At 34.5% G+C, this 15,522-nt stretch overlaps 2 protein-coding genes across 6 annotated transcripts in view; both read right to left on the reverse strand.

Moving 5' to 3' along the window:
- The window catches only part of SH3GL2 (SH3 domain containing GRB2 like 2, endophilin A1), a 796,347-nt gene that overhangs the window by 308,050 nt on the left and 472,775 nt on the right, over window positions 1-15,522 (reverse strand). The gene's annotated exons all lie outside the window — the stretch shown is intronic.
- The window catches only part of CNTLN (centlein), a 373,184-nt gene that overhangs the window by 4,828 nt on the left and 352,834 nt on the right, over window positions 1-15,522 (reverse strand). For all 5 annotated transcript variants that reach the window (XM_050761625.1, XM_050761628.1, XM_050761624.1 and 2 more), the window contains 2 exons: window positions 14,614-14,799; window positions 12,040-12,117 (listed from right to left, as the gene is read on the reverse strand). In XM_050761625.1, the coding sequence (XP_050617582.1) occupies window positions 12,040-12,117; window positions 14,614-14,799 (264 nt within the window). The remainder of the gene's footprint in view (window positions 1-12,039; window positions 12,118-14,613; window positions 14,800-15,522) is intronic.

Genomic DNA, 15,522 nt, shown 5'->3' on the forward strand with positions numbered 1-15,522 from the left:
TTTTTAAGTGCAAAATGTTTTAAAAATACTAAGAACAAGAGAACCAAACCTTCTTCTACTTTGAAGTCCAGATTAAATGCATATTTGTTTCATACAAGGAGTTTATAGTTAATTATATTATCTTTATATGCATTCTAGAAGGGGCTATGTCTCCCTTAGAAATCTCTGAGGGACAGACAGGCACGGCTGCCTTTTTACTAACAGGATTTTAGAGTTGGATAGAAGTGGCAATCTGACTGACCACAGCAAAGATCTTCTTGCACCCTATCAAATACATCTGAAACAACAAACCAACATTATGCTGCTGTGGGTTTCATCTCAGATGGTATTTGCCAGGGATTACAAAGTCCAGAAAACCTGCATGATTTCTTTTTCTCTCTTGGATAAAAAAGGAGAAACGATACTCCTGGGCATATCAGTGCAGAGTTACACATGCTTGAACTCTTCAGCATAAAGAGAAAAATGGACAGGTGAAGATTTCATACTGAGTGAAATTTCTTGGCATAGAAATTTAACTGGGATATCTGAGAAAGTTTGCCTTAGTCTATACGTAGTCTTAAGGCAGATCTTCCTAGTCATTCTGGCTGTTTCTGCTGCAAAGAGTGATTTCCATTATAGGAGGGATCTCCCCTGATTTCACCCAGATTTTTAGCTTCTCTGACATATAAAGACCTACAGAAGTTTACCTTTAGGAACTGGTATGCAACTATCACAATCTTAAATTTATTACTCACACTTACAAATTGTGGCTTCCTTTAGAGGTGACATATAAATGATATAAATGATGACTGCAGATGCTTGAGAACTAAGAAAAATAGCAAAGCTTAAAGTCCATGATTGCTAAACATAAAAGTAACTTATTATATCAGCATTAATGGGAATATGCTCTTAATATGAAATTGAAATTCCTTTGTATTGAAAGAAAAATGGAAATAAAGATAACTTTTAAGTATAAAGGGTACAATTAACAATTTGGCCATTTTTATTCTTGTTTTCTGTTTGAAAACTATGACCAGAAAGATATTTCTTGTAAGATAAAACTTTACTTTTATCTAGAGTCATATTGAAAGTGAAGAATATAAAATTTCATGAATTATATCTGCTCTTAAAATCTGATTTAATGAGATCTTAGTAAGAAAGGATACTGTAGGTTTATTATAAAATTAAAGGTGCAACATTTGGTATATGCATTTATTTACATATATACAAGCACACACACATATCTGAGTGGTTAGCATCCACTCTATTATCCTGTAGTTAAAGACTGAACTTGTTAAAATAATCAAGAAGGCCATCAGAAAGAACAATGTATTTATAATTTAAATTTGACACTGAATTTTGAGTCATGTCTCCTAAATGGTTGTTTCTATTTCTGCTGCATATCCTAATAGATATAAAGACCTCTTGGAGTTCTGCTAAAAATAGACACAGAGAAGGCTATGCCTGCTTCTTTCAAACTCTGTTGAAGGCTATAGTTTTTCTCTCTTTAATTTTGAATCTTACTCTAGAAGTTGTAAGACAGAATGAAGAAAAAAGCCTCAAGGAGTGCTTCCATAACACTTAATAAAGCAAATGGGTGATCTACTCTATTTATAAAGTCCTTGGGGTTAGGGAGATGCTTGGTAAGATACTTCAGGATTTAGTAAAATGAACTGCCAGCAAGTTCTTTAGGGCTATGGTAAGTTATGTAAGATAGAAGAGAAATTTAAGTTAGCTATAGACTTTCCTTCAAACCCAGAAGCACCTCTAGGCTGTGATTAGGCCTCTTGTCTGGTGCCTGTGTGACACTATAATTCTTGTCCCCAAAACTTGCCTAGATAGAGATAACCCCTTGTCACTGGTTCCTCAGCAGTTGGGAGGTTTCTTCCCCTCCCTCATTTTCCACTCCTATCAAGTCACTTTTCCCTAACTGATAACCAATATTCGCACAGATCAGAGACTACTGCTGTGCCCTTACCTTTAAGATAATGCTTTGGGCAATGATACCAGTACAAAAAGCTCCCTTGGACATCAGTTTGGACCCCTATGAATTGTTTGGACATTGGTCTTACATAAAGCCTGACACATTACTACTTTACCCTACCTTCTCCAATCCCCTGCAAGACCTTTTTGAAGTCCTAGTTGTCTTCTCACAAAACCAGCACACATAATGACAAATACATCTTAATACTGGTATTCGGACTATCCTAATATGACTGACTTTCTTCTCAAACGCCAGAAACTGTGTAGTATATATACTTTAAGGGGATATGTCCATTCCTTGTATGCTCCTTCATGAGTAGGTGAGATATTCACGCTAGAGATAATGCTTTAAGAGTCTACAGTCCACTATAACAAGGAGTCCTTTTTATGTAGACATTAAAGAAATAATTTGGGGTCTCAATAGGACTAGGTGTGAATACCAATGTTTATCACATGGATATGAACTCCGAGTTCAGGAAAAGAAAGCTTAACTGATATAAAAAGTATTTAGCAAGTAGACCCTTGTTATTAACTAAATGCTTGTGTTCCCCCAAAATTTTTATGTTGAAATCCTAAACCCCAACGTGATGGTATTAAGAGGTAAAGGCTTTGGGAGGTAATTAGGTCATGAGGATGGAAGCATCCTGAATGGGATTAGTGCCCTTATAAAAAGAGATAGGAGAGCTTACTCTCTCTCTTGCTCTCTCTGCTATGTGAGAATACAATGAGAAGACCATGATCTACAAAACAGAAAGAATGCTCCTACGGCTAATGCCTGATGTTGGACTTCCCAGACCCCAGAAATGTGAAAAATAAATGTTTCCCAGTCTATAGTATTCTGGAATAACAGCCTGAAATGACTAAGAGAACACTTAATAGTACAGATAGGAAAAATGTTGATTTAAATATGTCGCTCCAGATTAAAATGATTAAAAATGTTAAATTAAAATGATTAAAATGATTTAAATGATTAAAAATGATTAAAATGATTAAAATGATTAAAAACGTTAAAATATGATTAAAAATGTTGATTTAAATATGTCGCTCCAGAATCGGGATGAATGTGAATAGTGAATTATACATCCTCAATGAAAGCACTCAACAAATACAGTTATGCATCACTGAGCAATAGGGACTCATTTTGAGAAATACATTGTTAGGCAATTTTGTCATTGTCCAAACCTAGATGGTATAGCCTGTTGCACACCTAGACAATATGCTGTGGCCTACTGCTCTTAGGCTAGAAACCTGTGACTGCATGTTACTGTACTAAATACTGTAGGCAAATGTAATACAATCATAAGTATTAGTATATCTAAACATAGGAAAGGCATAGTAAAAATATGGTATAGAAGATTTTATAAAATGGTACCCCTGAATAGGATGCTTACCGTGAATGGAGCCTGTGGGACTAGAAGTTGCTCTGGGCAAGTCAGTGAGTGAGTTGTGAGTAAATGTGAAGGCTTAGGACATTACTGTACACTACTGTAGATTTTATAAACCCTGTATACATGGGCTTCACTAAATGTATTAAAAAACCTTTCTCTTTCTTCAATAATAAATTAACCTTAGCTTACTGTAACTTTACTTTGTAAGCTTCAATTTTTGACTCTTGTAAGAACACTTAGCTTAAAACACAAACATACCATACAGTTGTACAAAAACATTTTTATATCCTTATTCTGTAAGGATATAAATATCTATTTTTATTTTTTTATTTTTAAAGTTTGAATTAAAGAATAAGACACAAACACACACATTACCCTGGGCCTACATAGGGTCAGCGTCATCACTATCCCTGTCTTCCACCTCCACATCTTGTCCCACTGGAAGGTCTTCAGGGACAGTAACACACACAGAGCTGTCACCTCCTATGTTAACAATGCCTTCTCCTGGAATACCTCCTGAAGGACCTGCCTTAGGCTGTTTTACAGTTAAGCTTTTTTTTTTTTTTTTTTAAATAAGTAGAAGAGTACACTCTAAAATAATGATAAAATGCATGGCATAGTAGGCTGGGCACAGTGGCTCACATCTGTAATCCCAGCACTTTGGGAGGCTGAGGCAAGCAGATCACCTGAGCTCAGGAGTTGGAGACCCGCCTGGGCAACATGGCAAAACCCAATCTCTACAAAATATTTAAAAAATTAGCCAGGCATAGTGGCATGCGCCTGTAGTCCCAGCTACTCAGGAGGCTGAGGCAGAACTGCTTGAGCCCGGCAGGCGGAGGTTTTGGTGAGTCAAGATTGTGCCATTGCACTCCAACCTGGGAGACAGAGCGAGACTCTGACCCTCCCTCCAAAAAAAAAATATATGGCATAGTAAATACACAAACTAGTTATAGACTTTTATTATCATTATTGAGTATTATGTGCAGTACATAATTGTATACGCTATATTTTTCTATGGGTGGCAGCATAGCAGGTTTGTTTACACCAGCATCACTACAAACAAGAGTAATGTGCTACCACCTTAGGATGGTTACAGTGTCACTTGGTAATAAGAATTTTTCAGCTCCATTATATCCTTAGCAAACTCATGCAGGAACAGAAAACCAAATACTGCCTGTTCTCACTTATAAGTGGGAGCTAAATGATGAGAATATATGGACACAAAGAAGGGGAACAACAGACCCTGGGGCCTATTTGAGGGTAGAAGGTGGGAGGAGGGAAAGGATCAGAAAAAATAACTATTGGGTACTAGGCTTAGTACCTGCTTGATGAAATAATCTATACAACAAACCCCCATGACATGAGTTTACGTATATAACAACCTGCACATGTAGTCCTGAACCTAAAATAAAAGTTAATAAAAAAAGAATTTTTCAGCTTCATTATCATCTTATGGGGACACCATTGTATAGTGTGGTCTATCATTGGCCAAAATGTCCTCATGCATTGCATGACTGTATTTACTCTACAGTAGGCAATGGGCTAGGCATCTTCTGGGGAGACTAGTAGCAAATCTAGCAAAAAAATATGCTTTTAAAATAAATTAAAAATAATTAAACATAAGAAATCACTAGCATTCTAAGTTTGAGTTATTTTCCATATATTTTCCCTAGGCCTCGAACTGTTACTATCCTTTTCAAGGGTGACAAAACACTTTTACAAGGGATAATGCATTTTGGCATTCATTATTTTATCACTCCAAGTCTGTCAGGTGGTATTTTTTCTATCTTATAGTTGAAGATATTGAGTTAAAGAGGCTTTAGTTACTTGCCTTGAGCTAACTTCTTCATATACTAGCGTGAGACAGAACGCAACCCCAGGTCTTCCGACTATAAGCCATTGTAAGTTTACTGTGCAGAGAGAGTTCTGGTCAATATAAGGAGAAACTGAATGAATCTCAGGCACGTGATGCCGAAAATGGATTTCTTCAGCAGTTACTGAGTTTCCTATTATTCCACAAGGCAGAGCTCATGCTCTGGAAGAGTGGTTGGCTTAGACATTTTACAATGCAAACATTTTAAGTATGGGGTTTTGATTTTATTACACATTGTGCTTCATGTATCTTGTTCTATTTTCTGCAGTCAAGGAAAAATCTAGTTCTAAATCTAGATGAAAAACGTTCTTGCTAATATCTCTCGAAAGTTACAAAAAACAGAATAGGTGACATTGGATGGGCTTTTCAAGGTGCAAGAATATGAGTGATTTTAATGCTTCTCTGGGTAATCCATATTTTTAGGGCACAATTTACTGACTTTTTGTTTTCCCTTAGCATGGTATAGGAGGTAAAAGATAACTCACTGTGCTCTCAAGGAACTTGTCTATCTAGAAGACAAAACTGTCCCATACTATATTTGACTATACCAATTTGGCTCTTATATTAATAAGCGTTTCCTAATGTTTTAGAAATCATAATGAAAATGAATATTACCTGTGTCCCCACATATACTGACTATAAATCCTAGTTTAGATTTTTTAAATTGTTTTATGTTATAGAAATGACAAACATTTTATCATTTGAATCATTTTTAAGTCACTTACTCAGTGGCATTAATTACATTCATGTTGTTGTGTAACCATCACCACCTCTGTCTCTAGGACTTTTTCATCTTTCCAAACTGAAATTCCACATATATTAAACAATAATTCCCCTTGTTCCACCAGCCCTTGACAGCCACCACTCTACTTTCTGTCTCTATGAACTTGACTAATCTCAAACAAGTGGAATCAGAGTATTTGTCCTTTTGTGTCTGACTTATTTCACTTAGCATAATGTCTTCAAGGTTCATCCCTATTGTAGCATGTTTCAGTACTTATGCCTTTTTAAGGCTGAATAATAAATTGTACACATAAACCACATTTTATTTATCCATTCATTTATCAGTGGGCATTTGGATCATTTCCATCATTTGGCTATTTTGAACAATGCTGTTATGAGCATTGGTGTACAAGTATCTGTTTGAGTTCCTGCTTTCAATTCTTTTGGAGATATACCCCAAGGCAGAATTACTGGATAATACAGTAACTCTATACTTAATGTGTGGAGGAACTGCCATAGCGTTTTCCACAATAACAGCACCCTTTTACATTATCATTAGCAACATACAAGTGTACAATTTTCTCTGCATCCTAACACTTATTAATTTCCTACTTTAGAGTTTAAGTCTTTTAAAGACATGAATTGTCCCATTTGTTTCCCATGCTGACTAGCACTTTTACATACTATCAGCACTTGATAAAAGTTTGTTAAATAAATAGTATTACTAACTTCAAATATATACAGCAATTGAATTAGCTGTTAATAAAGAACTTCCAGGCAGAAATCTTTTTATATTTGGTTGAGACTTAATTTTAGAATACTGATTATAAACTTCTTTGTTTTCCTATAGCACAAGAATATATATTAGAGGAGATAAAACTACACGAAAACGATAAAATGAGAAAAAAAGAAAAAGGAGTTACATGAAAAAACTGATAGTGTAGATTCAAATAAATTTAATTATTTTATTAAAAGGGTCCTTTTAACTTTAATCACATTCTAGTGATACGAAAGTAAGCTTACCTTGTTAAAAAAAAAAAAAAAACAGCAAGGCTGTGAGTAGAGGATTTTAAACTCTCGCTACTTCATCTAAATGCGAGGAATTAATTCTGTGTGGGTTACTGAGTGTGTAGGCTTATATGGATGAGACAGACTGAGTGTGTGAGTATGTCAGTTTGTGAATGTGTTTGTTGTAAGTGCAACACAGGAAACGACCAGAGTAAATGGCTTCAGAGCTGCAAGGAGAAACTTTCAGTTAACCTTCAGGCTAGTAGTATATTCTATTTACAAAAGCCAGGGAGATTTATAAAACCCTTCCCACTGCCACACTGCAAGGCATTCTGTAGAAGGTAAGCATATTTTGCAGAGAGGACACTGGGGAAAGTTAGCCGTTTTAAATTTCAGCATTTGCAAGATCTGAAGTAACTAATAGGAATAGGGATATTTAAAGGTAAAGAAAAGCCACTGATCAATGTCTGTGCTTTAAATTCTCCAAAACTGAAGGCAAAAAGACAGAATTTTTGATATAGTTCCAATAGAATAAAATGATCTATACAAAGTGGACTAAAATGGACAAAATGAAACCTAAAAAAGGATTAGCAAATAACAAAGAATAAAGCTACACACCATAACATCAAGGACACATTTTCTAGCCATTCATATCTAAGGGTATTTATAGAAATCTTAGTAAAGACCCACAATCTGGTTATAACTACGTATTATTTGTTTTATACATATATACATATTTTAATATATCTACCCATAATTCTACTCAAGTTAACTACCTATTAAATTTCATAGTTTATACATTTTAACTATTTCTTGTCCTCCATCCCCAGAAGTGTAAATTCTATAAGAGTAGTGAATTTTTATCTCTTTTATTCACTGCCATATTCTCCAAACCTGAAATAATACCTGGCATATAGAAGGTACTCATTCACAAATTTTTTAATGATTCCAGAGCACAGGCTCAGCTTAATTTCCACTAATTATCTTCATTGCCTTTATAAAGTCACAAGAACAAGGGACTGTTTTAGGTATTATAAAGGCCTAAAAATAACCTTTATTGTAATTTTAATTTGGGGGATCAGAATGGGCAGAACAGATAAACACTGTCTTGTAGTGGGCAAAGTTTAAAAAACTGACTCCTTGTTTGGATATGTGAACAGGTAAGACCAATTAGAGTATAAAGGTGGGACATCTCCTTATGTGCCAACTGAAAAGAAACTACTGAGTTTGAAATAAAATCGTTTATATCATTTACTCATATTTACAGCCACTAGACAGAATTCAAGTTCAAATGCATTTAAAGAAATCTCTGCTAATGGTGGGGGGCACAACACTTGTGAAATAAGCAATTTATTAAATTTACTTTTAAATGTATTATTTTTTTCTTTTTGTAATATTTTCCATTATCAAGGAGTTAACTGTTTTAAGTGGAGATATAATTCACATAGCAAAACTCACTATTTTAAAGTGTATAAATCATTGATTTTTAGTACATTCGCAAAATTGTGTAGCCATCACTAGTAATTCCAGAGCATTTTCATCATCCTCAGAGAAATTCTATCCGTAAGCAGCCATTCTCTATATCCCCCCAGCCTTGGCAACCACAAACATACTGTCTATAAATTTGCCTATTTTTACATTTTGTATGAATGGAATCATACAATATGTAACATTTTATGCCTGGCTTTACTTCTTTTAACTAAAACTGCTTTACCTCTTTTGTTCCCTAAACCTCTAAAGATATTATCATCTTTCTCTCCTCCTATAGTATATTAAACTCACCCATCTTTTGGTTCCTACCCAGACCCCTTCATCTAATCTCATTACTGCTATCTAGCCACTCATTATAATGTAGATCACGTCTGTCTCCTGCCTTTCTATTACTATGGCCAGGCCGTATCCAGACTCTCACTGCCCCTTACCTAGAACACCTTTTTGCTACCAGTCTCCTCTCTCCAACCATCCTACAATGTTGCTCTTAAGCATCTTTCTAAAGCACAACTCTGATGACATCCCTACCCTGCTCAAAAGCTTTTATAATTTGGTCTCAGCCTATGTTGCCTATTTCTATCTTTTCTCCCACTCCCTAAACTACAGACAAACTAATTTTGGTGGTTTCTCCCATCCTACTTTAATTATCAATTTGCTTGTTTGTCTCTGCCATAAATTATGTTTTAAAAAATATATCAATGTGAAAAGAGAGATTTATACAAATAAAAATGTTCAAAGAAATTAAAGGCAGCTATGCCATAGAAAGATAAAAGTAGACTTAGTAAGATTTTTTTAGTGTGGTTCTGATTACTAGAAATCTCTGGGGACAAATGTAAGGTGCAGAGAAATGTCAAATATAAAAAGATACCAATAGCATCACAACTACTTGAAAGAATGACATATATTTGGGTTCTGTATCAAATATATATAAGTTAAAATTTTAGACCTTTTAGTTCTCATGCACTTGTAGCTAACAACAGCAGTAGGTATCATATCATTATTAGTTCCACACTACCACATGGAAGAACAGCTTTTTATTTTGTGGTGAATATTTTATCAATATGACATTCCATCAAACAAAAGCAGAAAAAAATTATTTTTTTAACAGAAAGCAATTCTCTGGCCCAATCAAACAAAAGACAAAATCACAGGGCCAGATTCGCCCTCATAATCTCAGGATTCGATCACATACAGCGCCCAACACACAGACAGGACATAAAAGAGAGGCTTTCCAATAATTTTGTCAAAATAGTTGAATAACAAAACATCAATATTGGACTAATTAGTATTTTTTAGAAAATGTCTTCAGTTATCCACAATGTGAAGATGATGTAAGCTCATAGGAGCTATAAGCCATAAACTAAACAAAACGTATGAATGAACATAATTACACTTTTGCCCACACAATCCTGTGAGTGTAACTCAGACTCTAAAAAAAACTGGTGGGCAAAGAAAACCTTTTCTAAAATTCAGGACAAATATAATTGCTCAGATTGAGAGAGAAGAAAAGTAGGCTAAAAAAAAGATGTATTCTATTTTATAGATTTTTCTCTTGGGTGTAATTATAAAGCGACACTCAAGTGCAACCAATGAAGTACCTGTTTTTTCTCTCACAAAATTCAAAGACATCAGCAAAACCACCTATGTCGGTAATAAAAATAAAAAGTCTTTGACTTTTTAAATGTTATCATACTGTCATAGTGGAATAAAATTAGCTTGAAAAATGATCTAAAGGCACATGATGCAGTTCATTATGTATAACAGCAAGAGCAGCGGTTTCCCAGTGTTCATAAAGGCTGCTCCATTAAATTTACCTCCAGTCAATAATTAGGAGTCCACAAATAAACCTGGGCAATTAAATCAATACTGCCTGGCAATTATATTCCAGAGTCCAGGCTCAGTGGCACAAAAAGGCACTATATCAAGCTGCAATATTAAGCAGTCTGATGCCATTTTCAACAGGATTTTTTTATACTTACTGGACAGAATAAGCATACATTCAGCTAATGTAGAATGTATGTATATACCTCTCCATGTGTTAACCAAAAAAACTCAGGTCCAGTGTCAGTACAGTTTTAGCAAAATTTAACAAAGCTTTACACGTATAGATTTATTATTTTTATAGTCATACTTGATGATAAAATTTCTAATTCAAATAAATACAGGCCACATTTACGAAGTGAACATTTTAAAAATTCATTTAAAAGTTTATTTTTATCATTTTCCAGTTGAAAAGAAAAACCTCATTACAATCATTATTGAATTCTTTGGTGTGCCAGCCACTGAGCTAGGTTCTGGGAGTACCACACGATTAAGAAACGGCCTCTGTTCTCAAAAGCAAGTAGTCAGTGTATAAGGCCTTGCCTAGCACCTGCACATCTATACTTACACAACTTTAAGCAAATGATTTTTAATCACCTACTGTTATTAAAGTGATTCCAGACAACGTCTCAATAATATATCAAACTGATACTAACATGAATAGTTTATATACTATTTACTTATTCTTGACTTTACCAAAAGCACAGAAACTGATACTTGTTAATATAAATGTAAAATAATTGCATTTAATATCAGTTTCTATTTTTAATCTTTACACAGAAACATTTAAAATGACTTTTCTAAAATCACAGGACAATTTTGGGGGTACTTTGACAAATATGTTTTGGCTTTTATTTATTCCAGTCCATTTAAAAAATAAACAATTAGGTTGAGCCAAAAGAACTATAATGAAAAAGTTTTAGAATACATTACATGCTGTCAGTGATGTCAAAACAAAAGCTGGCTATGACTAGAAAAGCAGGGCTCTCACCTGCCAATAAACTGCCCTTGATCACTTACAAGAGGGGCGCATCCCAGTAGACTATATGTGTATTAAAAAAATACTTGAAAGGGAAGAAAAAGTATCACACAGGTCACAGCAGCAGTCTCAATAGACCCCTCAGGGATTTCAACTCGTCTTGGCCTTGTCATCCTCTATGCAGCTTTCCACTCGGCCCAGAAAATGTCGATAGGAAAATGTTTGAGGGGCCTCTGGTGGAAATTTTTTCATTCTTTCTGCATTGACAGGATGCCAAATCAATATTTACTTCCCACTAACAAGCTGCTCGAGGTCTCAGTAGAAAATATTGTAGAGAATGCGGGAAGACACAGTAATAAACAGCTGTCTGGCTGTGAGGAAAACATGAATTGACTGGAAACAGGTCCATAGTAAAAGGTCACTGAAACCCATGAACTCCTCAGGTGTCCATATCAACTACTAACTTTAAAGACACATAATAAAGTATCTCTTTTCCTAAGAGGTCTGAGAGAATGGATCCTTTTCAGTCTAGCAAGCACAGAGGTTGACTCAATAATTTAATTAATGCATTTGCTAAGACCCATGTTGGCTCTATCCCAAGGCATTTGTTTCATTTGTTAAGTCCAAAAGCACAAATAGAGGGTTAACTTTCCTTTCTACCTACTGGAATACTTCTTTACCTAACAGAAGTAAATAATGGGGTAGTGTTTACAAAAAGTTAGACATCTGGTGAAAATGTAAGGCTTGGAATTCTTACTTAGAAGTTTAATATATGAAACAGAAAAATGAAACACCTGTCCTTCAAGAAGTTTCTGAATGTACAACATCCATTCCTTGTCATTTTCAGCATCAATTTTTGTTTTTTCAATTTCCTAAAGAAAAGAAATAGAAACACTGGTGTTAATTAAATTTATATGAACTTGTTTATACTATTAGATACTTAATAAATCTAGAGTAATATCAGTAGAATTACATTCAACAAAGAACAGTCTGTCATCTCAAAGTAGTAATATTTAAATCCGTGCTCTTTAAAATTTAATTTATAGATACATACTATGGAAGATATAGCTATATTTATATATTTCACGGTAATTCAGAAATATTTAATTTCTACCTTCACAGTGGAGCTCAAACTAGGGGCTAATATGGGGGTGAAAGCAATTAAAGTGAAAAATAAGATGGAGTTATATAAAAGAATCATTTACAGGTGACCCTCGTGAGATAACACAAAACTTAATATTCCAAAATCTGACTTGTCAGCAGATAACTAAGGAGTAATTGTTATCATTACAAACGGAACAGAACATGGCATGACTCTGGTATATTTAAATGCTTGTTGATTCAAACTATCCAATAATCTACTGATAGGCAAAGAACACTCCAACTTAAAGTTCTGTAGGTCACAAAGTATTTTCAGCCCATCAATTATCATGATAGAATATTTCTGGAATTGAAATGTATTCACATGTACAGTTGATTATTCACTTGAAATTGTAATTCAGTTTACAAAAAAAAAAAAAAAAAGACTTTCCAAGAAGGGAACGGTGTGAGAAACTATTATTTGTTGAAATTTACTGTTTGGCAGGCATCATGCTAGGCACTTCAGATAGGCCATCACAGTTTCTGATGTGAATTTACTACAGTTCAATATAATGTAAAGAACATAAATCAGGTGATCTGGGCTCTGCTTGGGCAAATCCTTGGACCTCTGGAAGATGTCAGGGTCAGTCTATAATGCAATCTAGTAAATATATCAAAATGTACCTATCCCTCTTAGAACAGTGTGTTTATATCTCTTTCAGGAGGGACTTGATTTAAGAGTGTGTGACATGCATGTTACAATGCTGTGTACTCTGTCTTCAGACTCCACCTGCCCAGAGGCAGAGGTGCCATTTATTCACAGACGTGTACCATCTAGTCTTTGGGGCTATCAAGAGAGATCCTTTTCTAATTCACATACTCAAAGAGGACAACTTTTCTAATCTGTTCATTCAAAGAGGGTTTTTTTTGCTAATTTCTTAGCCCAGAGAATGCATCATTTTAGAGATTACTTGGTCTTGAAAACCTGGTGGCTCTGTGTTCCAGAATATGTACATGTGTTAGCATCACTGCATGTATGTGTAAACACATACATGCAAACAGCCATACTCACATGAGACACTGTGCTAAATCTGTGTGTTTTAAAATTTCTAGGCAACAATAGAGGCCTTACCCTTAAATTTTTGTTAGGTTTCTCATCAATCAACATATTTTAATTAAACGCCTATAATAAGGCTTAGTTAACACCTTTGCCAGAAATAATATTACTCCCATGTGTCTTATATTTGGTACTATATGTGACATTGTTCTTGTACTTCAAAGTTTAGAATTTGATAGAAAGTCGCAGACATTTTTGCATAGCTGCTGAATGCAGAAACTGGTAATTCACCCATTGGATGAAAATAATACCTGTAGTATTCCTTTTAACTATTATCTAAGGATTCTTGGTAGTTCAAAAATCTTTACATTGTAGATTTGCTCTATTCCAGAAGATCTTTCAGAAGCTGATGAGGGGCCCAGAGGATGATCTCATACAGATACCCAAGTCTATCATTGAACAAATATTTGTTGAGAAGCTGCTAGTGCCATCATCTTTTAGCATTCCAAAGGATCAAAATCTAATATTCATGAATTAAAGCTCAGAGCCATAGTACGATAGGAATGAGCACCCTACACATGTTTCACAAAAGACTGTGCGGTATGAGATTCTGCTGTTTATGAGGCAGTGACTATGTCAAAAATGCAGTGTCTTTCCCAGGAGGTGTGAAATGCTATTAAAGAGTATACCTGTATGCATATAAATTCACTCAGACAGAAGTATTTTACCCAATTATAAGCAATAAATATTTTTCAACAATATATTTTCAAAGCATATATTGGTGAACAACAATTTTGAATTTAGCTATGAAAGCCAATAGATTTGGCACTTTTTAAAAAATCTCGCAAGGAGAAAAAAACTTCAAATCAGTGGAGACTCAGCTTAACTAAATCCATTTAAGCTAGCTTAATTAAGTATACTGGTTTACATGATATGTAATATGATTAAATTAAAGAAAATGGAGGATAAGAAAGAATAAATGAATTGAATAACAAGTAATTTGAAAGGTTATAAGTACTAGCTTATTTCTATATTATACAGTTAAATTTCTTTAAAGGCTTTTTAAGTTGGTTAATACTTGATATGTATCTTTCATTGGCACTTTAACAATCTTACCATCATTAATACTATCTTAAAGATGAAATTCTAAGAGTTATAAAATGAATAATAATATGTACTTAAGTCCAATGTGTAATAAACCCTTTACTAATAAATATTTAAATTATCTCACCACTTCATCTTCTGTGTCTAATATTTCCTCTAAATCTGACCGTGAAATGTTCAGGATAGAAGCTGCCAAAGTCTGGGCTTTATGGGTTGAGGTTTTACAGGCGTCCCTGTTTTTCTTCATTTTTTTAAGCTCTCTTATTTGTCGCCTTACCACACGGACATCATTTTGTAACTCTTTGGCCAAAGCCTGTAACATATTGGAAAGAAATTGAGCTTATATGAAAGTCATAATGAAGACAAAGCAGTAATAACATAAAAATGTGAAGATACTAACAAATCATTTTTTTTTTTTTACTAGGCTTACTCTGGTTTTAATTATTCTGGAATATAGTGGATTGCTCTTTACCTATCGTCAGCATGCAATAAAAGTTCTCTTCAATGAATACTTAACCAACTTGCTGGATTAAGCAAAGGTCCCCCATCCCTCTTTCAGATGCACCAACTGATATCTTGCTTGGTGAATGCTTACAGCAGGCAGGCTATTTTTAATCAGCACCAACCACTTCCACTAGTCGACCTAACACTAAGAATCAGGTTCTATTTATTCCTCAACATGCATAGATTATTTTTAACAGGTCAGTTGCATAATTCATTTAATGCTTACATAAACCAATGAAAGATTACTGCAGAAAGAACTGTTTCTATTTTATCTATACTAGATTACAAATGCTTTGGAAAAAGTTGAGAAAGACAAATTGGGTCAAAGTTCAGTTACATGTGGTAAATTATGTGTGGGCAAGACAACAATAAAGGACTGAAGAAAAATCATTAAAAAATCAAGGATTGCTTCACAAGCTTTTCAGTTGCCTCTTTGAGAAATCAGTAAAAGCTAGCCCATACCACACCTATGTGTGGGTAACAAAAAGTTACTCCTTAATCTGGTTGGACAGAGGGCCTCAGTACATGGCTT

Source organism: Macaca thibetana, chromosome 15, assembly GCF_024542745.1.
Source record: "Macaca thibetana thibetana isolate TM-01 chromosome 15, ASM2454274v1, whole genome shotgun sequence".
Classification (NCBI taxonomy): Eukaryota; Metazoa; Chordata; class Mammalia; order Primates; family Cercopithecidae; genus Macaca; species Macaca thibetana.